General features: G+C 38.3%; 2 protein-coding genes across 2 annotated transcripts in view; one reads left to right on the top strand and one right to left on the bottom strand.

Moving 5' to 3' along the window:
* The first annotated feature begins 145 nt into the window (after positions 1-145).
* On the top strand, positions 146-8,731 carry zgc:92429 (uncharacterized protein LOC445063 homolog). Its single transcript, XM_060874819.1, has 11 exons — positions 146-562; positions 1,083-1,132; positions 1,568-1,624; positions 2,121-2,275; positions 2,648-2,751; positions 3,666-3,718; positions 5,078-5,148; positions 5,971-6,073; positions 7,224-7,343; positions 7,718-7,780; positions 7,896-8,731. Exons 1-11 carry the CDS (start codon positions 499-501, stop codon positions 8,220-8,222), a joined length of 1,167 nt encoding a protein of 388 aa, XP_060730802.1. The 5' UTR covers positions 146-498; the 3' UTR covers positions 8,223-8,731.
* Positions 8,732-9,049: 318 nt separating this feature from the next.
* Positions 9,050-23,062, bottom strand: part of si:dkey-172j4.3 (diacylglycerol kinase delta) — an 83,776-nt gene continuing 69,763 nt past the window's right edge. Inside the window, 13 exon segments of the mRNA XM_060874818.1 lie at positions 9,050-10,914; positions 12,202-12,332; positions 13,727-13,838; positions 14,983-15,099; positions 15,868-15,960; positions 16,568-16,682; positions 17,769-17,932; positions 18,550-18,684; positions 18,769-18,882; positions 19,980-20,087; positions 20,433-20,529; positions 21,629-21,736; positions 22,246-22,327. Of these exon segments, the coding sequence (XP_060730801.1) occupies positions 10,840-10,914; positions 12,202-12,332; positions 13,727-13,838; positions 14,983-15,099; positions 15,868-15,960; positions 16,568-16,682; positions 17,769-17,932; positions 18,550-18,684; positions 18,769-18,882; positions 19,980-20,087; positions 20,433-20,529; positions 21,629-21,736; positions 22,246-22,327 (1,451 nt within the window). The 3' untranslated portion in view covers positions 9,050-10,839.

Here is a 23,062-nt window from a genome sequence, read left to right as displayed (position 1 = left end):
ACTTTTGAGTACTTCCGTCACTCACTTGGTGAGAGAGTTCTTTACACATCTGATCACTTTTAGAGTTCTCTAGAGTTCTCTGTCTCTCAAAAATAATGTGTATGTATGTATATATGTGTATCTTTCACAGTTTGTCATACAGGCTTGTTTTGCTGGCTCTGGCTCTCTGCTCCTGCTCTGTATGGGTGTGAGGCTCATGGCTCTCCTGCCCCGGATATCAGGAATGTCAGCCTCTTCAGATAAAACCCAACAGCTGTGAGGCTCCTGACTATTTATAGCTTTCATTCAGATCTCTCTCTCTCTCGCTCGCTCTCTCTCTCTCTCTCGTCTTCTTTTGCTCTTTCTGGATCTCTCCTTCCTCTTGACTGAAAGTTCTGGAGGGTGAAGAAGACAACAGGAGGAGTGTATAAGAGTCTGTGACACACCAGGCGAGCAGCAGAGCAAGTGTTCAGTAAAAGAGGAGTCCTGATAAAGAAACTAAGTGCAAATCAGATCAGAATGGCTTTGCTGTGTTATAATAGAGGCTGCGGCGAAAGGTTTGATGAGGATAAGAACTCAGATGGTAAGACTTCCTTTTCCACATTTTGTAAATGAAACTTTTATCCATGACCTCTTGTGTGTGTAGTTATAGTCTTGACTTTGATGTTTAAGCTAATGAACAGCTGAACAGTTGAATTCTACTTGATCTGATATAGAAGTGCACAGTCACGTACTCATTTATTACTGTTATTACATGTGACTGTTATGATTGTCTTTTATACATTTCCTGAAGTTAAATTCACCTTTAAACTCTGACAGATTTGGTTTAATAAGCTGAATAATAGCTGTCTCTAATTATACTGAGATAAAAACAATTAAAAACTCCCCCTACAGAGAGGAGCTGTGAGAAGAGAGGAGCTGTGATTGTCCACCTGTTTGTAGAGAAGTCTTGAAAGTCACTCACATTTCCTTACAGCTGTTCCTGAGTACCATGAATGTCCCCTGTTCTCCTCTCTGATTGGCTGACTGTGGCAGGGACTGCGAACTAACACTTCTGTGTGTGGTACAGGGTGTGTGAAATGTGTGTTTCTTTCTGTGTTTAGATGCCTGTTGTTTTCATCCTGGAATGCCTATCTTTCATGATGCCCTGAAGGTACAGACACACACACACACACAGACAGACACACAGAGACAGACAGACAGACCCAGACACACAGAGGCACACACAGTAGTCTTAAAGAAGCAATTTGCAAATGAAACTCTCAAGTTCTCACTGCTGAAATTGTTTGAGAAAATCTTGTGATTCAGATACAGGCCAGAAATATTATAACAGATATATAACAGAAATGAATAAAACAGTGAAATCCATCACATAGCAATACAGAAAATAAACAGTTTTCTAATGACTATTTAGTAGCAGTTTTATAGCACTATAACACTTTTTTTCTTTATTTTTATTTACAGTAGTAACTGCCGGTTTTACACCAGTATATGCTTCAGACATGTTTGTAATGCTAGAATATCTGCTTGTTACACTGTTCAGATCATGATGTGGTTTTTAGTGTAAATGTTCTGTTTCTTTCCTCAGGGCTGGTCCTGCTGTAAGAAGAGAACGACAGACTTCTCAGAGTTTCTTTCAATCCAGGTAGTTGACACACTTCCAGTAAACATTTCAAGGTTGAAGTTGATTATTTGTTAGTTGTTGCAGGACCCACTGCAATTTAGCAGCAGTGACTCTCTAATGAAGTTAATAAGACAAAAAATAGTCCTTTGTCTTTATAAGTGCTGCTCCATCGAGACTCCTCCCATAAATGTTAAATAAATGTGTCTATATATAAAAAAAAAAACTTTACCAAGTGAATTACCGTAAGATTTTCTGTTTATTAAATAAGGTTTTTGATCAAATGATCAAAAGGAAATGATCAAATATTAGATTTTATTGTTTATTGAGTTATTGTTGCACTACAGAGAGAGATGTTCAGTCCTGACCTTCTGACCAATCAACATCCAGAAATCCACAGATCCGTCGTCTTTGAGCCTTGCTTATTTACAGAATAATGTGTAATACATTTATGTCATGCCAATAAATTTTAATGCTTATTTCAGTTAACATTTTGTGTTGTATATCCCATGATGCTCAGGGTTGTTCTCGTGGACGTCATAGTAATGTGAAGCCTGAAGAGCCGCTGAAGCCTGAGTGCAAGTCTGATAAAGGAGAGAGGAATCTTCACAGCAGTGAGGAGATCATCTACCAGGGTCCCAAATCTGCTGAGGCTTTGGAGAAAGAGCGACCTAGGTACATACACACACACACACACACAATTTCTTTAGAAACCTTTTTTTATTCCTGTCACACTCACACACACTGTGTCTAACCTGAGATCATCCCGAGGTGAGAAGAAAAGAACATGACCTGTAAAATGTCACAAAAGTTCATCTAGCAGACTTTCTGTTTTCTATTTTAAACCTTGCATCAAAGGGCAAATCTCATAAACAAAATCTCATTTCTCTTCAGGCTTTTTTTAAGCAAAGTATTTTAGCTTACACAGCTATGTACAGGTGTAATGATGTTTTCATAAAGCATTCAGTATGTCACACTCTATAAGTGTGTGTGTGTGTGTGTAAAGAATTGTAAAATGATTATTGTTGTATATCTGTCACCCCTCAGCTCTGATGAGCCGAAGTCCAAGCTGAAAGTGAAGGTGTCTCCTTCTCTGTCTCAGATCCTGGAGAAAATGGAGATCAGTGAAAAGCAGAAGCAGGAGAAGCTCGGTGAGCTGATGTTTCTCATCACTCCACGTATTAAACATCATCAAGTTCTGATGCTGACAATCCTCTAGTCCTGATATTCTTTTCAGTTTCATCATGTTCCTGCTCCAGCACCTCTAATATAACTAACTGAAGGATTTGTGATCAGCAAAGGTGCAGAACTTGAATTTTAGAGTCCTGGCTCTCTAGAATAGAGAACTACAAAACCCAAACCCAAAATTTCCACTGTATATTCCAAACCTTTTAGTTTTACTAAAACATGGATGGATAGATAGATAGATACTTTATTGATCCTTAGATGAAACCCAATTACTTCTGTAACACATGACAAATTAGGCTTATAACAATCATAGCTAAATTATAGCTAAAAGACTTGAGTTGATGTGAGTTCCAACATTAGAACAAAGTTTTTTCAAGCAAAAATATAATAATAATCATAATCATAATCATAATAATAATAATAATCATAATAATAATAATAATAATAATAATAATAATAATAATAATAATAATGAAAAATAAATACTTTCATAAAAAATCATTTGAAACAGATTAAAACTGACCTTAAATATAAATTTAAAATAAAATGTAAGTAAATACCTCTTGGCTATACTATACATCACAGCTACTCATTTCATAGCCACTGCTTTAGGAAGTGTTTTTACTAAGAATCACAGAATTTACATCTTCGGGCATTTGATGCACTTCACAATAACATCTGCCCTAGATTTTGTTCCATTGTGACTGAAATTCTCCTTTAACACAATTCACACAGTGCAATGACCTTAGCATTGTTTACTCACTTGTGGTTTTATAAAAGCAGCTTTATGAGGTGGAAAAACAACAGGTTCCTTTTTTCTTAGTACATGTTGTTCACTTTGTTTCCTGTCATGTGACCAGATGCTCTTCTCTTTCAGACAGTAAAATCGTCATTGTGGGGACAAAGTGTAAAAACTCAGGATGCAAAACAGTAGGTGGCTCTGTGGAACTGTGTTTGTGGGCTCTGTGGAACTGTGCGTGTGTGTGTTTGAATGTGTGTGTGTCCGTCCAGATAAAATTAACAACACTTTATTTAGGTTTCCTCATAGTATGACCATTAAAAAAATTATTTCGACACTAAAAAAAATTAGTACAAGGCCAATATATGAATATGCATATTATGACCAATATGGTCATGACCAAATGTCATCACTAAGAACAATTTGGCTAATTATCTGCTAGTAGACTAGCCCACATTTATCACAAAGAGAACAATTTGAAAAAAGCAAAAACAAACAAACAAACAAACAAACAAATAAATAAATAAATCCTGTCTGTTCCTGAAAGAATTCTGACCAATATCACTAACTCCAGAAGGAATTGAAGCCAAACCCACCAGCTCTGAGGAATTCTCTTCAGTCTGGTCCTCTCTCAATGGAATTCTGACCAATTCAGTCTGCTCTCAATATTATTCTGACAAATCTCTTCTATCCCAGTAGACATTCTAACCAATCTTATCCATTCTCAGAAGAATATGACCAATGCTGTCCTTCTCAGAAGAATTCTGTCCAATTCTATCCATTCATCAAATTTTTTTTTTGCCCTTTCTTGTTATTGTCTCATAAACCTACACTGTATTTTCCCCAAATTATTAGCAAAACTAACAATGATAAAGCATGAACATTCATGATTTCAACCCCTGCAGTAAGATTAACTAACATTAATCTCATTATCAGATAAAACTCCAGATTGAGATCCTCACAGGTTGGAGGCATTGATCTGATCTCTGCTGCTGTTAGAATATCCAGGTGTCAGAGAAGGATGATGGGTAATAGCATGTAGATAATTGGCTTGGTGTGTAGGCAGATTTTTCTCATTACTTTGGGAACATATCCATTCACTTATTAGGTCCTATTTGTCACTGGTAATTGGACTAGACACTTTAGTCTTCGTCTCCTTATGCAGGCAGTGTTATTTTCGTCTCCTTACGCAGGCAGACACCAGATTTTATTCTGCTCCTCACTCCGACTTTGTTCACTTTTACAAAGTAAAATAGTTTATAGATTTTTCTTGTCCCTGACATCGGTGTCCAGACACCAGACAGATAAAAATATAACAGACAGTGGTGGAGAATTCTTAGGTACATTGGTGCTTTGACCATTTTATCCCTGTCTGTATGAATGCTGAGTCATTGGACTGCAATGTTTGAGGCGTTGAGGCAGACACATCTAATGCATTTTAAAACCGCTGAGTCGCGTGTGTGTGTGTGTGTGCGCGCACAGGTGGATGTCGGAGAGAGACTGTGGGTTATTAATAGGATGGGTTCATTCTTGTGTGTGTGTGTTTATAGCTATACCAGGGTCCAGAGACAGATGCAGAGGTTTGCACACATCACCATGGAGCACCAGTCTTTCATGAGGGGTGAGCTTACAGATTTACTTTACATTTACAGCATTTAGCACATGTCCTTATCCAGAGGAACGTACAAAAAGAAAAGTGCTTTGAAGTCTCTATCGATGAATACAACAACACTGGTTCACTAGGACACAGACTTCGGATATCATCAAACTAGATGATGTTTTTTAAATATCTAATACAAGCAGGAAAAACAAGTGCTGGTTGACATGTTTCAGGGGTCTTCACCCATCATTTGAACACAGCCAGGGACTCCGTTGTTCTGACATCTAGAGCAAGTTCGTTCCATCACCTCAGTGCCAGAACAGAAAATAGTTTTAAAATATAAATGAAAATTTACACCTATATACAGTATATTTCATTTGTAATTCCTGTTTCCATACTGTACCTTTCTGTGATATAACCTTTTGTGTTTAGGTCCTAGTATGTCATGAAAAACCTTTGAAAAGAATCATGACTGTTCTATTGTTGAAAGAATAGCAACTCACTGTCAAGTTCTCTTGTCTGCAAAATATCACCTCTCTAATGCACCAAACTCCCATAGTAATGAGTTATTTATCTGGAAAAATGACTCTGGAAACAAGACTGGACACTACACCCAGTCTACAGTATAACCTACATGGCCTACAGTGTAAGCTGGCAAATCGGTATAAGATTTGAAGATGAAATGTTTCTTTTGTGTGTCCAAACACTGCTGCTTTTACATCCACCTACTACATACTGTCATCCGTTTTATAACGGAGTTCACAGGATGTAAGTTTTATGCTATGCGGAAACTGAACAACTTCATTCCCGTGAGTCATTAAAACTATTCCAATCATCCTTTAGATACAAATACTGGAGCTGCTGCTGCATAAAGACCATCGACTTTAACGCTTTCCTGGATCAAAAAGGCTGTACTACAGGCAAACACTGCTGGGTCCAAAAACAGGTACAAGCATTTTTTACATTTCTCTGGTCCTTTTATGTGCAAATGCCGCATTCAGATTCATGATCCATTTTTCATCGTTCTAACTGAGACCTGAACTGACCTTCAGAGAAACCTTGAAGAATATGGCGTCTACTTAGCATATTGACTACTTTTTCTTTCATTATAAATGGATGTGCTTTAGGAGTAGCTTTAGGAATACTTAATCTTGTTGCTTCTTTCTGTATTGCTGGAGTGAAAAACTGACATAACTATTAATCTATGAAGATATAATATATAGAGATGGGGAGCTGCTTTTCCAGATGCAGAGCATTTTAACATTGATATTTAAAGCAATGCTTCAAGATAAAAAGCCTGAGGTGATGGATGACGGCATGATATCATAACAACAGCAGCTCCATTAAATTAGCATGATAATATCTGTATCTTATATTCCAGTAGTGGATGAAGCAATTCAGAATAAAATGTGCTGAAAGTCACACATACCGTGACAAAGCGACCAGCGACATGAGTGACAGGAACCTTTAGCGACTAGGATATGGGTGTGTACAGTGACATAGCATTGCTGGGAAAAGTAGAACTTTATGGAAATATTGAGCAACTTGGTGCAGCGACTACCAGTAACGAAGACAGTAGAGTGCAGTATTTGTGATCTGTGTCAATCAACACACACACTGCTTCTCCTTCATCTCGTATGACATGATGCAGATATACACTGCTGAATTTTATACACAAACACCAAATCTCCCTACACAATCTTTCATATTTGTGGCAAGAAAATTGATTTGAAATGCTATATTAGTGTCACACACTAATAAATCTTATCACTATGGCAACAAGTAGTAGAAACTCTGACTGGTGACATCATGGTACAGAGACTGGAGACTTTTGCAAAATAACTCTGTTCCTGTTATTAGTTATTGTTGTTGTTGTTAATATGTTGTTATCATGGAAAAACAATAAAGAATTAGAACAAGTGCGTATTTATAAATTGTTATTCGAACCAAAAATATAACTACTCTCAGAGCTGCAGCTATTGGACATCAATACTTCACCAATCAGACTCCAGAAATCGTCAGCATTGTGGTACTACACTAAATAAGCTTCACCTGAGAACTCCATGGTGATTGAGCTGTTTTGTTTCTGTTGACAGGATAAGAAGAAGGTGGCATGTCGAAATGACTGGCACCAGACAGGCAACCAGGTGGTGGTCACTATCTATGCCAAGAACGCCAACCCTGAGCATTCCTATGTGGAGGCGAACCGCACTGTGGTAAGTCCATATCCCTGATAGCCCTCTGTGGTGCAGGAACAGGCTAAAATCTCACTCTACACTGAGACACACCTCTGAAAGTTATTTGGTTTGTGAGGATCAAGGATTTGAACATGACCTTAGATTAGCAAAAACCCATACAATCCTAGCAGGCTAGACTACAGCAAAGGGAATTGATTTCCCTGCTTGAAGAATTCAATTCACTGGTTAATTAGGAGAATCTGCATGTGTTTGGAGCTGAAAACTAAGCATACTGTAGCTGTTCATCCTTCATGTAAATAAACAATGCTCACTCCACTGGGACCAGATGGAGGGAAATGGTGGTCTTATATAATATACTGTACCTTAAGAATTTCCTGTTTCTGTCCCGACAGCTGACGTGTCATATCCAGTTTGAAAATGACAAGGAGTTTCACAAGGACTTCTATCTGTGGGGGGTAAGCAGAATGCTCACATGTATCAGCAGCTCTGCCAAACAAGTCCTGAAAACATCTGCGGTATAAATAAAAGCATACACGTCAGTCAGTCACCTTTGCTGCTTTTATCCCTCAGGTAGTTGATGTGAAGAGCAGCTTGGTCAACATGGTGCCTTCTAAAGTAGAAGTGACCCTAAAGAAGGCTGATGCTGTGGCTTGGGGAAAACTGGAGGACTCCAAACACAAACCTGAACCTGAGGTCACAGAAGACATCTGTTCCACAGAGCAGGAGATGAAAGCTGATGAAAAACCAGACTGGTACATCTCAGATGATGACATCAGTGAGTCGGACTGGGAGGACGACGACGACGACAACAAGGAGGATGCTAAGAAAGAGGAAGAGCAGGATGTGGATGGTCCTCCCTTGCTGGAGGAACCCAAACCTGTACCTCCAAAGAATTAGAGGCCAGTTAATCTGCACAGGGATTGTTTTTACTCAGTGTGCCAGTCGAGGTTTAGAGGGGAATGAAGTGCATTGTAATAAGTTCATTTGAATTTATTACACTGTCATTTAATTAAAGTGATAGAAATAATGGGTTATAATAATTATTCTCAGCTACTGCACATTTTAAAAAGAAGATGGTCACCAAAAACTGCATTTTGTACATTTTCTAACATTTACAGAGTTAGTTACCACCCAGGAGTTGGTTATTTTCCAAAAGCAGCATGTTCTTAAATGCTTTATTCCTCAAACACCTGAGCAACTCTAATGCATTAACGAACCTCGTCTTCCCTCACCAGCCTCTTTTATTCTGTTTTAATAAGAAAAGAAAGTGCAGTGTGTCGTGTTAGCAAGAAACCCTTGAAGAAAGAACTCCTCTGTCATGAAGACTCCCCTGTGGTGGAAAACTTTGTCCATTTAATTATGAGTCTCTTTCCATAAATGTCAAATAAACATCTAACAGAAAACGCGTTTCAGATTCTAATTTTTTTAAACGGTGTTTTAAAATCTGATTATTATTATTAGCCTTAGCTCATGTGGCTAATTAAAACGACTGCTGTCACTATTGTCAAAGCTGTGCTTCTAAAAAAATAATCCTCACATTTTGACTGCTTTGGTGAAGCATTAAATCACTCAGTTTCAAAATTACACATGATGAAATAAAAAAACAACAGTGGAAATGTAGATGTTGCGTAAATCCTGCTATAAAATGTCTACAGAATCAGTAGATCACAGACTCTCAAGTAAAGATGAAACAGTTGCATTGATAAAAAATGAACATGCTCATGTCAAACAGCGATGGCCAAACTTTATTTTTGCTTCAAATAAACAGCAACAATCCTGGATCAGAGGCGGTAGCAGCCAACAGACAAACTCAGAGCCATGGAAACTACAACTCATATGGCATAAAAAAAATCGTATTAAATAATTCCAAAAGTTAAATATATTTTGAGTAAACAATAAACAGTAAGCAGTAGTCTCATCGAAGCTCAATTATGAATAAACAAAACAAAAACTGAGTAGTTGTTTTTTTTTTTTTTAGACCCTTTTTCTTTTCAAAGATGAAACCGAAATCGTGAGGCATCTCCCATCCGCAGGCTTCCCCATCCGCAGGCTTCCCCCCGTCCCTGATAGCACTCAGTAATCAGTAGTTTGACACTTTATAGAGACGGAATAAGGGACACTGGACATTGATCACGACTATAGACCAGACAGCGAGGATGATTTACTGGAGTACAAGTTCATACACGTGCAAATCTTACAGTCAAGCTTCTGAAAAAAACACTGACAACTGAAATACTGTTCCACTTTGGCTCCCACACGGATGAATGAGAGAATATCATTCCTTTATTATGCAGCCCTTTTTCTTCTCAGCTACGTATAAGTTTTAAACTGGATCGCATCTCCTGCAGTCATCGAGGCTTCATTACGAGCAACTGGAAGCTTTAATTCTTAATAATTGTGAGATCTGATCTCCATTACACAGAATCTGTAACGTAGAAATGTCTTTCTTATGCATGGCTATGAGATCTAACTCTGACGACAGACACATGGATTTAACATTCATATTTAGACAATATATTATTCATCACGTCTCTTAATAAGTTTGCAATAAATAGGGATACGCTTTTTATCATATGTTAAAAACAGATTTGTACATCACACCACTTTCAAGTTTGCATTTTAAAGACCGTTTTCCTCACTAAAGTGCAAGGCGATGAGATTAAACACTTTCTGAAATGTACAACTTTGCATGTTTTTTTTTTCCCCCGTATGATTTTTTTTAAAAGAAAGAAATGATAATTAAAAAAAAAAAAAAAAACAGTTCACTGTAACCACTGCGATTTGTTGAGGAACTTGGCACAAATTTACATCACTACAGCTTGCAGAACAACAGCTCACCTGGCACACGAGCAGCACAATAGCACTATTTGGCTGACTATTTCATTTAAAAAAAATAATAATAATAATCTACCGGCTTTTGTTTTTCTGCTCGAGAATCGTGGACGCAAAAGGCATGCAGAAACACCAACTGTCTTCAAATACACAGAGACTGAATCAGACAGAATGCAGTTTTTACATTGCATTTTGACAGCTAATACAAATCCACAATACATTCCAATTTATTATTATTATTATTATTATTATTATTATTATTATTTTGCATTTTAAATTTTGTTCGTTTAACATTGTTCAGATGACTCTAAAGTAGAGTTTTCTGGAAATACCAGTTTGCACCTCTTGGCTTTTAAAACAGACCGAAAGAAAAGAAGGAAAATAAAGGTCTGTCTCATGCGTAAGAAATGGAACTCAGGAAATCAGACGAGTCATAGAAAGAAATAAAGAATGCAGAAAAGGATTCTGGGTACTGTCATGTACAGTACTGTACTCCCAGTGGCTGTTGATCACCGAGGGCACCAGCAGACCAAGGACAGACAGAGAACGTAACCGGAACGTTGATGTGGTGCAGTGCGATGCCATGCCTCTCCCAGCCGCTCACACACATGCGGTGTGTGATAGTTAGCTCTGAACACACATTCCTCAGTGAAAGGCAGCTTCCCATAGTGCGGTGTGTCCACTACAGCAGACCCTCCATCTCTTCAATTGCCTGCAGGATCCGTTTCACATGACCCACCTTTGATATCCCAAGATCCTGAGAGAACAATGGAAGAGTTTACAGAGTGCTGGAAGGAGTTACACTGCGTTCTCACACAGACAGCTGGTTCCACTGCCCTGATGATGTTAATCATGACAGTCTGGAGCACGAGTATCAAACATGTGGACCCATTAAGGTTTTAATCTTATACCACTAAATTAATTCAGACTCCGAATAAAAATAATAAATAAAAAATGATAAATGGGGACGATAATTGAAATGAAAGATAAAAAGAGCTAGTCTCAGTTATACCACTAGGGGGCAAACTAGAGCAATAAACAGCTACACAAACAATGTACTAGTGATGAGTAATTCTCATTTAGAAAGCTAAATGTTTTATATTCCCCAGTATTAAATATTACTAAGGCGAATACTTATGCAATCATTCAATTTCCTTAGATTTATTTGCACCTTGCAAGTAAATGCCAACAACTGGCCATATTTTAGGTGCACTACACATGTATTGTTGGTCTTATAAACTGATTTTTGTTTGTAATTAACAAAATGATTTGTGACCTTTGATCTAGACAATAGGCTGTGTCTCAAATCACATACCTGTATATTCACACGAGGCATTTTTTTATTACAGTGTTCACACTGAGAAGTTTAAAGTAGCAAAAAAAGCCAGATGATTGTATATATGTACACAGATGATCTAATAAACATCTTTAATATATTCTGTCCCATTATGCACCATAGCAGTGAAGACATCTAGAAGACGGCAGACAGAAGCAACATGTAGCAGACATTTTATATATGCAACTGATACTAATTAATAAAAGCCCAAAAGCAAGTTCTAATAGTGTTAAATGGAAGAGAGAGTGTTTCATGCGATGCTCGTACTTCTGCTACGTTCACGCATCGGAAATCCCACTATGGTTGCCATAGTGATAACATTTATCAGAGTGTGGCGCAGCTAACGTTCTGAATCTTTTTTTTGGCTAATATGACCGATTCTGGATTGAGGTTCAGTGTTTGTGTATAAAATTCAGCATATTTGCATAAAGTTCAACTTTTCTCATCATTGCTGTATCGCTGGATGCTGCACATCGCTGTATTGCTAGTCACTGACGCTCGATCCCTGGTCGCTTTGTCTCTGTGATTCGCTGCATGTGTGAACTCTTCGGAACTAAAAACCCTTGCACTCAACTGTACTAACACATGTAAAAAGTCTTGATTCATTAAGCTCTGATACAGGATTTGAGACACAGCCGGTGATTTGTGTGTGTGTGTGTAGGTGTTGCAGTAGAAGCTGCTGTCTGAGCGTTCGCTGTCCCGCTGTACCTTCAGGTCTTGTCTCTGGAGCTGAGCCAGCTGCCAGCCCTGGATGTCCCGGGCCACAAACCTCTCCCTGTACTCCCCCAACCCCAACGAATCCAGCCACGTGCCCACCTCCTCCGCACCCCATCTCTCCGCTAGCCCCCAAAGAAAACATACACACACATACACACATATATACAAACAAAGGAATGAAACAGACCCAGTAGCCCATAAAGCCTGCAGACACCGGGCAGCATTTCTGGAGTGAGGTGAAGTGTGGTGAAGGATAAGGGTTAGAGATGAACGCGTTAAAGGAATTCTCCAGTGTTTCTTTTGAATCTGTAGTATACGGGTTTTGCTCTACTGATAAACGAACAATAGACACCATTACTTAAAACTTGCTTTCCAAGGCCTGCTTTTTTTAGTAAAAGGGCAGTTTGTTTGAAACATGATTTTCTTGTAAATTAAACTGAATCTGTACAAATCAGCTGTTTCAGAGATAAAACTCATTTTCAGATGGAGGAATTTAGGGTTTGTGTGTTACATCAGTGTGTGAGTCTGACAACGAAACCTTCAGTAGAGTGAACCAGAGTAACTTTAGTGTATTCCTTCAGTGTAGGAAAGGTTAAAAGGTTAAAATGATCTGGTAAAGAACCACTTTGGTTGGACTGTCTCTCATCTATCAGAGGAATTTTCCATAACAGCAGCTCTGGATGTATCTGAAGTGAGTAGCTAATATTAATGCTCTTATTCTAATATCATTTTATTTCTAGAGTAACAACTCATTCACTGAGACTTTTCTGCTCCCTCTGCTTTGTGCTGATGATATCACATCACCCTGCAATGGACTAAATGCCTAGAACAGCAGTTTTATATTCTTTATATACATAATAACTTCCATTATAAATGAATTTAGGGAAAAGAGAGAAATTCCTGTTGATTGTAGGTAAAGATTAGATGCAGAAACGCTGGAGTAACCCTTTAAACTTCACCGTTTTACCACATTTCAGGTCAAAACAATGATCACTCCATGAAATGCCTGTGCGCTCCACAAACATACAAACAAATGTGACAGAAACTTTATGAAGCCAAAGAGCAAACATGAGGACAGGGCTGTCAGAGTAAGACTGCTGATCTCACATCTTATTTTTGGTTTATTAATCTCTATTTTAATCTATTAATCTATTATTACTCTTTTTATACATTTTTGTTTTTGTATATACTGTATATTATATTAAGTCTTTATTCTTTTTATATATTTTTTGCTGCTGTAACAGAGATATTTCCCCATTGTGGGACGAATAAAGGAACATCTTATCTTATCTGATCTTATCTTATCTGTCCAATCACACAGTGAGCACAAATCAGTCTTCTTACTCTGAGATACACAAAAAAACAACAATGAGTGTAGATAAGCTACGAAAGTTGATATGTACGAAGAGACCAATGTTCTGTAAGGTTCAGATGTAGGAGACAGCGTATCCACTTCCTGTTTACAGAATGAGATCTTTACAATTTCAGGAAGGATTTTTATATAAAGGTGTCTAACCTGAGAGAGAGCTGTTGGAGCGCTGCTTATGCAGCTTCTCTCTCTCCTTCTTTACTTTGGGGATGATCTTCAGCTTCATGCTGCTGCTCTTAGTGCTCGTGCGGGATGAGTCCTATAGACGGCAGAAAGAGAGAGAGAAGAAATTAAAAGCTTATTTAAGAAGCAGAGATTATTAATCTAGGATAATGATCTGTATGTGGGTTATAAATAACGTGCATATTTAACCAATCAAATCATTCAGCATTTGTCTTATTATTATTTCTAATGAATTGTCATCAACATCTTTTAACTGTTTTTACTAGAGGCCTGGTTTGTTGTGCTCATATACAGGATTAAATCTCAGTCTTTTTCATGTCACACTCCACTGTGGTGCTTAATGGATCTTATAAAAGTAGACACTATTTCTGTATGAATCTAGGGGTTCCAAAATACCAGTTAGGTATTTTTTTTTCCACAATCAAAGCCATTTTTGCTCGCTGAGATGTCCTGTGTTAGCTCATAAAGGTCTAAAATTTTTATGCCGTTATCTTCCACCACTAAAATCACAGGTTTTCCCAACAGAGGGAAAAACACGTCTAACTCTAAAAAGTGTCCTGACTCATTTTCTCTCAGACTTGCGATGATAAAATTTGTTTACACTGATTGAAAACTTCTGATAAGCAGATTTTCATTCCGCCAGCAGAATGTAGCATCAGTGTGAGTCTATTTTATGATAGTCTAGTGCCCATTGTGTGATAAAGTTCCAGTGCCACACTGACAGCTTTCAGTGTTGTTTAAACTCCAGTGTAAGTTTTTTAGCCTTTTTTTTTCCTTTAGAAGAAAAGGAAAAATTGAAAAATCACTTGTTATGTAACCAACATCTTTTCTTCCATTGAAATGCAGAGCATGTATCACACTGAGGACCTAAAATTTAATGAATGTCCATAGGATTAAAAAAAATAAGAAAATACTGTGCATGAAAATATCCCAGGTCTGATTTTCCATGTGGATATAAAGCCTTTATGACGTCTATAAAGTGTGAATATAATCTACTAATATTTAAGACAAAATGAAATATATTACGACTTTCTACTTTTATACTCTCTCTCAAAATGACTGCAGTAAGAGCATGCAGCTTGATCTACAGAACATTTCATTAAACCAAAAAAAGGTTAAATTTCACTGCTTGAGGACGTGAGCTGGAACACTGCTAATGACCAACTTAAGAGCCATGTGTCAACTGTGTGTTATTTATTTATGCTGATGTCCAACCAGACCTCCTCAGAGCAATGCATGCTGGGACAGATCCAGTGGATGTCCTCCAGTTTGATTAACTCAGCACTGAGAGAGTTGAGCGTGGAAAGCAGCTCTTCCTCCTGAGGAGACTCCAACTGCTACACAACACAACACAATACACACAGAGAGAGAGAGAGAGAGAGAGAGAGAGAGAGAGAGAGAGAGAGAAAGAAAGAGAGAGAGAGAGAGAGAGAGAGAGAGAGAATGAGAGAGAAAGAAAGAGAGAGAGTAAGTTTTTCCATCTCAGACAGATTATTTAAGCAAGTAAACAAGGCAGAGTCCCTGCAGGGAAATTGTGGAAAACAGCAAACAGCAAGCACGACACAAACAGATGCCTCACTCAGATATAGAAGCTTTCTAGTATTTATAACGAGAGAGATGTAAAAGCAGCCTGTAGTGCAAACTATTTCAAACAAAGGATTTCTATCAAATTATAAATTGAGACTTCACATCAAATCATTTCCTCTGATTTTACTGCAGTCTCTAAAAGACACTGAATGATAATCTGCTCAATAAGCATTGTTTCTAATCAACCATATAATTTGTGACAGCTCCTCTGTCTACAGCTTCTTCGAAACTAAAACCATTTGTTTTTGATTAAAAATGTTCAACAGGGCAAACTGAATATGCCTTTAAACTGAACACAGCATGACACCTTTAACTATTTTTTATTAGCTCCATTTACTCGCATTTTCTTTTTGCTAACGTCAAAGTGACGTACACCGATATTCGGTGCAACAGTGTGAAGCTGTCCTGACTGCAGGTAGAAGTAAATACAGCTGAGATTCTCTGTCACTGGAGTGATTTATGAAGAAGAATGTGTGATTGGACAAAGAAAAAGAGAAGGAGAATAAAATGCCTCTCACCAGCAGTTTCCCTTCTAACAGCATTTTAGTCTCCTGCTGCAGCACTTTACTGCTGTTGACAATCTCCACAGCGGTGCTGCGACTCAGACACTGCTAAGAGAACACACACACACACACACACACACACACACCTGTGTAAACCTGCCTGTTCAGTGTGACCTTTTTTGAGCTCCTGCTGTTGAATATCACACACATTGAGCTGCTGTACTAATGCAGAGCTCAGAAAGCATTCAGCGGGATCAAAATGGGTTCTTTTTGATTCCTCACATTCACACACTCTTACACACACACTTATATTTGAGCAAAGCACTAAAGCAGCAGTGCTTCAATACAATATGGGCTGAGTGTTTCCACATACGATGACACACATAACTCATTAAACCCTCACTAAAGCCACACTGATGTAAAGCTACAGTAACGTCGTCTCTAAATACGGTTCCGTCTCCTCTGCACACATACACAGTGCATGATGGGTAAATATTTTTGAATGATATTGTGTACTGATGTAGCTTCATTATGTGTCACAACAACAAAGTAACTTGCAGAAACAGCATAATAACACCGGGGTTAAAAGAGAACAACAAGCAGTTGTAATCTAATTTACTGTTTTGTATATTATAGTAACAGTATGAGGCACAGTGTCTCATCAGCTTCCAGTGTCCTCTGGTGGGTTTTATTATAAATAAATCAGCAGCTGTACCTCAGGGCTGGAGGGTTTAGATGGAAAAGCCTCAGTAAGGACAGCAGCACTGGCATTTACTGCATGAGCCAACTCCTGTTCCACCACCTTATGGGTCTTAGCCACCTCCCGTATCCTACACACACACACACACACACACAAAGAATAACATTATGCCTACATTGTATGTACCTCAAAGTACAAAACCATTTCACAAGCCTAGAATAAACAAAAGGGTTAATAAAGCTAACAATAGCATAAACTTTTCCCCAACATAACACTAACTCTAACACAACCCAATCTCTAACATAAACTTTACCTTAATATAACACTTAACTAAACTCTAACGTAAACTTTACCTCAATATAACACTTAATTAACTCTAACATAAACTTTACCTTAATATAACACTTAACTAAACTTTATCCCAATATAACACTTAATTAACTCTAACGTAAACTTTACCTTAATATAACACTTAACTAAACTTTATCCCAATATAACACTAACCCTAACTGTAAGTTTTCTTAAGGTTTCTTCCTCATATCATCTCAGGGAGTTTTTCCTTGCTGGCGGTGCCTCTGGCTTGCTGCTCATTAGTGATATATGGTATTTTAAATTTTAATTAATATTTTAAAATTAACTTTAAACTTTAATAAACTTTAATTCATTTATTTATTTTTATCCGTATCTGTCTTCTTCTTCTTATATATTTATTTCTTTATTTTCTCTCTCTTCTGTTTCCATACTTCTGTAAAGCTACTTTGAGACAATGGGAATTATTAAAAGCGCCATATAAAAAATTAAATTTGAATTTGAACTTAATGTAAACTTTATCCCAGTATAACACTAACCCTAAGTCTAACCCAAACTTTATCCCAGTATAACACTAACCCTAAGTCTAACCCAAACTTTATCCCAGTATAACACTAACCCTAAGTCTAACCCAAACTTTACACCAGTATAACACTAACCCTAAGTCTAACCCAAACTTTACACCAGTATAACACTAACCCTAAGTCTAACCCAAACTTTACACCAGGATAACACTAACCCTAAGTCTAACCCAAACTTTACACCAGGATAACACTACCCCTGGTCCAGTCCTAGCCCTTGGCCAGCCTTAAAACCTTTCTCTATGTGCTCCAAGTCCGCAAAAGGTCACAATTCATCATTACGTTCCTTACAAAAAATAAATGCGTACCCACACACACTCCCCTACCTGTTAATGAGCGAGTCAGCCACCAGACCTAGTTGCTGCACCTGTGCACACTCCTCCTCAGTCAGGTATTCCATGGACTGCTGAGAATTGAGACGTGGCCGAGCAGAGCGGCAGCTATCATACTTCCTCTTATCCTCCCACGACTTCAGAGTGCTCTCAAAAGCCTACAGCGCCAACACACGCACACACACACACACACACACACACACACACACACACACACACAAACACTCAGCATGGCGTGGTTCACTCCCTTTCTACACTTTCTTATAGCTCAGCTAGTGCACTTCTACCAAGTTCCCACACATACACCTACACATCTTGTTTTTCCTGGTAGGAACTTGAGTAACTATGATTCACTAATCCTAAACTTCCATGTTAACCCTTCAGCTGAATTGCTCGCAAAATAGCAAAGTTCTGAGTTTTTTAAGTATGTCATGCAAAGTAACCTAAATATTTAGGAATCAAATGTTAATACTGCACTCTTTTATTTGCACAACTTTATCCAAATGACCTTAGATATTGCAAACATACACTTGCAGACTATTTAACTATTGTATTCCTCCTATTTTATATATAACATAGCTTGATGGCAGAATCTCAGTATAATTGTAGATTGTATATTGTGACAAAGTTCATGTTTAAATCTTTCCCTAGTCTCATTAATAAATAACAAAATTCTATAGAGCACAAACGAAGTTTTAACAGTGTGTTTAATTTCAATTAAACTTCATAATAAAATGTTACAAATATTTAATGCTTGTAAGTCATACACACTGACCCGGTCTCTGGTAAGCATCTGAGCACGGTTCTTGTGGATGATCTGGACAATGCCAGGTGGTTGGATCCAGGCCTCTCCATCTACCTGCACTGGAACACCTTCATCTCCTTTAATAATGATCTTTACCTGCCGACACTGTACACACACACATCAGATCACACATATAGCATGTAGACATGTTGTAATAGTGTTTGATTGTATGTGTACATGTGGTAATACCTGCGTGATGCGATGATGCTGTAGGTTAATGACACGAGACATGGCCATCTGCATGCTGCCGAACACAGCCACAACCTCTAGCTTCTTATCATCAAATGATGGAGCGCCATAATTCTGCATCAACAACAGCAATTGTACTTTGTCATGCTTCTTGTAGTGCCTTCCCCATTCTAGGAGATGAATGCCACCGAAATAAAAATACTGACATGTTTTCCCTTCCTCAGTGGACCACAGATCTAATCCATTCCATGATCCATCTTTTCCCATTCCTGAGTTTTATCTATCTTTTCTGTTCAAACTAAAATCTGGGGCTTTTTTTCTACGTATCATGCACAAATGCTGTCATTCATAATAGAAATTCTCATTAAAAACGTCATGAAAATCTCTGCATCTGTGCTGATGTGAAAGAATGCGGTCGAACGCTGCCACACTGTTACCATCTGGAAATAATCAAATTATCTAACATGACTGTGTTTTTCTATGGTCTTTTTTTTTTAAAGCCGCCTATGGAACTGTGCAGATGCTTCAGGCTGAAAATGAAATCTGTGTTAATCACTAAAAATGGTATGAGTGTAAGTGTGTTGCCTTTTACAATAATGCTGAGGGTTGGAGGAGTGATTAGGGGTAGCTGTGCTCATGTTAAGGCTAAACCGAGGCTGGAAAAATGTTAGATTGCATTGTCAAACAGTGCCTTTAAAATAATACCTTATACCATATATTTCCTTTCAAAGGCATCGTTCTGAAAGTAAATATGTGTTTCTGTTAGCTCAGGTCTTTATATAACATCACAATAACCCTCCTTCAGAATGCTGACTCAGTTCTAGCTGTGAAGGAAGAAAAATTGTCCTTACTAAGCCTTTAACCTAAATCTATCAGTTAGCAGCAAAGTGAGAGTGTCTTATCTATATACCGTCTGCGTCACTAAACTGTCATTTAGAGGAAAGCCTCATCAGAGCCATCAACATTTTTCAGCTTTCTCTTGCCCTCTTTATCTCTCTCCCCCCACAGACACACATTTAATAATCTTTATGCTTGATCTCATCTGAGCGAAAGCACAGAGCCAAATTCCACAGTCTGCTCTGGTAGGGTTCACAACTTCTGCTTAATCTTCATAATTACCCACAACAGAGATTTTCCCTATGATTTTTTCTTTCAGGTTTCCAGATAATTGTGTTCAAGACTGTGTCGAAGGACAAGTCAAGGAGACTCACGTTATCCTCCTTGGTGCCTCCCCAAAAGTTTATGCCCCCTGCATAACTAGGGATGTTGAGTACAGCCAAACCCTGCAGACTGGGCAAAGACATTGGCACTCCATCACACTGAAAGAGAGAGAGAATGAGAGAGAGAGAGAGAGAGAGAGAGAGTGAGAGAGAGAGAGTGAGAGAGAATGAGAGTGAGAGAGAGAGAGTGAGAGAGAGAGAGAGAGAATGAGAGTGAGAGAGAGAGTGAGAGAGAGAGAGAGAGAGAGAAACAGATTTTTGACTACACAACTGAAAGTTGGCTCAAGACAAGAAAACAAGCAAACAATAGGCTCCCTTCTGCCCCCACACACAAACACCACGCCACCCACGAGTAATCATGTCTAATCTGTGATAAAAGTTGAACACAGTATATTTTCTTGTTATTCAAGGAGGTTATGTGCGTAGTCTCACACCCACACACACCTCCAGTTGCACTCTCTGTTCCAGGTTCTTGTAGGTTTTCTGTACAAGCTCTTTGGTCCCCAGGACACCATACCACATCATGTTTTTGGTGCGACTGCTGTTGAGGGCAGAAGGAGACCGATATCATACCATCAATACACATAAATACACAACACCGCATTATAAAATAGCGCTCTGTTGTAATAGTCTGGTAAAGCCGCTACTTAATAATAAGTATGTCTTTTTTTTTTTTACTGACAACAGTGAAGACGGTTCTGTCCAGTATTTTTATCTATTCACAACAGCTTAAAATTTAACAAGATTAATAATTCAGCATTGGAATAAGTAATTGTCAGCAGAAGCAAACAAACATCTTTCACTTTCTGTGAATTCTGCCAGGAAAATTTTATTTCTGTTTAGTCTGGCTGCTACTGAAGCTGAAAAAAAAGCATCAACACATGTGTCTCTCTCAATCTCTCATAGCTGTAATCAGGGGACAACCATTAAAAGCTACAGCTAAACCATCCGTATTACCATTTCAGCTGCTGTACAAATACAAGTGAAACATGTAGGAAAAACTGTGCAAGATTTCAAAATGTTGGCCAGTAACAGCATACATCGTGTTTTCTATTGAAATTTAATCATAAGTCATTTTGACTAAATAAATTACTTGGATCATAAGGTGAAGAATTATTAGTTGAATAGAAAACTGTTAAATAGTGAACAGTCAAAAATGCACAAGGAATAGAATACATGGCAGAGACAGTGACACGAGTGCTCACATTTTATCTCTCTCTCTCTCTCTCTCTCTCTCTCACACACACACTCATATATCCATGGATCTGAAAGTGGGGTCTGAAGTAAAGCCAGCAGCTTGAGATTTTCAAATTCTATTAAAAATGGGCTCTAAAATGCCTGGAAATTCAGAAAAAAGTAAGGCTCTAATAAATGGCCAAAATATTACTATAGTGTGCCAATTATATATATGTATAAAAATATTTATAAATCTGTACTGTGTGTGTGTGTGTGTGGGGGGGGGGGGGTGTTTACAGTTAAATAGTTCATTGAATTGAACAATTCTGAGATCTAAATCACAGCGCTTCATACTCACTACTGCAGAATTCAATACACTCTAACACAGTTACATAACTTCACTGTAGAGCTGATCTAGAATCCACCAATGCAGGTGGGAGAGAAAAAATAGCCTCCTACTGCACCTGCACTTCTTAGGGTGCTCATCCCTCTTGTTGTTGAACTCCAGAGAGATTTTGGCATCCAGGCCAATTCCAAAGTAGTTATTCATCACGCACTTCTCCGTGCATTGCCTGTGTGGGGGAGAGAGAGTGAGAGAAAGAAAGAGAGAGGATGGACAAATGAATAAATATGAATAAATATATCACTTTTTATTTAAAAGTTTTAGAATCCCCATTAGATCTGGAACCAGGAGGATGTAATAAAACATCTAGACTAATACATGCATAAGGAGGATGTAACTTTATGACAGATATATTGTACTTTAGAGCTACAGTTAATAATTCTGTTATCTTCTGGAACATCTTGAAGTGCTCTGAGGTGTCAAACTGTGTGTGTGTGAGTGAGTGTGTGTGTTTGTGTGTGTGAGAGTGTGTGTGTATGTGTGTGTGTGTGTGTGTGTGTGTGTGAGAGTGTGTGTGTGTGTGTGTGTTTGTGTGTGTGAGAGTGTGTGTGTGTATGTGTGTGTGTGTGTGTGTGTGTGTGTGTGTGAGAGAGTGTGAGTGTATGTATGTGTGTGTGTGTGTGTGTGTGTGTGTGTGTGTGTGTATGTGTGTGTGTGTGTGTGTTTGTGTTTTCTTACTCTTCAGTAAAAGCTGTGGTGCTGTTGCAGCTGTCTGCTTTCTCCAGCACTATAGTGGGGTTATGACTCAGGGCACTTTGACCTAAGAGAGACAGAAAATGTACAAATGCTAAAAATGATGTGATATAAATGACAAAATGCTTTCATCATTATATTGTCAAGAAGACTTGGTCTAAAATACTAAACTGGCTCTAGAAGTAAAATCTAATTAGACAAATGGTTCTGACCTGATCCAATTCAAGGGAATGAGACATTTGACTGGATACCAGAGCATCAGCCTAGCCACATTACCCTAATCTTTTTTTTTATAACTTGATCTTTATGTTTTCCCCCCTGTTTTTTCAATAATTTGGTCTTGACCAATTCCCACCCACCAGTCAGCATTGCCCTGTCATACAACAGCTACCAACTGGGGAAGGTAAAGGATTATACATTATTCCTCCTTGTCATGTGAAGCCAGTTATCCAAACTGCTGCATCATGCTGCATCACAGGGCAGCATAACACATGTAACAAAACATTTACAGCATTTGGCAGACAAAACACAGTTTGCCCTCTTCCACATACATTAGAAGACAGTGTTGGACCTAGGGTTAAGGCTTTGGGTTGTTGATTGAAAGATCGGGATTCAAGCCCCAGCAGTGCCAAGCTGCTGCTGATGGGCCCTTGTGCAAGGCCCTTAACCCTCACTACTCCAGGGGTGCTCATGTATCATGTCTGACCCTGTGCCCTGACCCCAACCTCCAAAGTTGGAATATGCACAGAAAGAATTTCACTCTACTGTAATATATATGTGACAAATAAAAACTTCTATTCTG

The sequence above is a fragment of the Tachysurus vachellii genome, chromosome 7 (genome assembly GCF_030014155.1).
Source record: "Tachysurus vachellii isolate PV-2020 chromosome 7, HZAU_Pvac_v1, whole genome shotgun sequence".
Classification (NCBI taxonomy): domain Eukaryota; kingdom Metazoa; phylum Chordata; class Actinopteri; order Siluriformes; family Bagridae; genus Tachysurus; species Tachysurus vachellii.
Note: the sequence above shows the minus strand (reverse complement) of the source record. Positions and strands in the feature narration are given on the sequence as shown.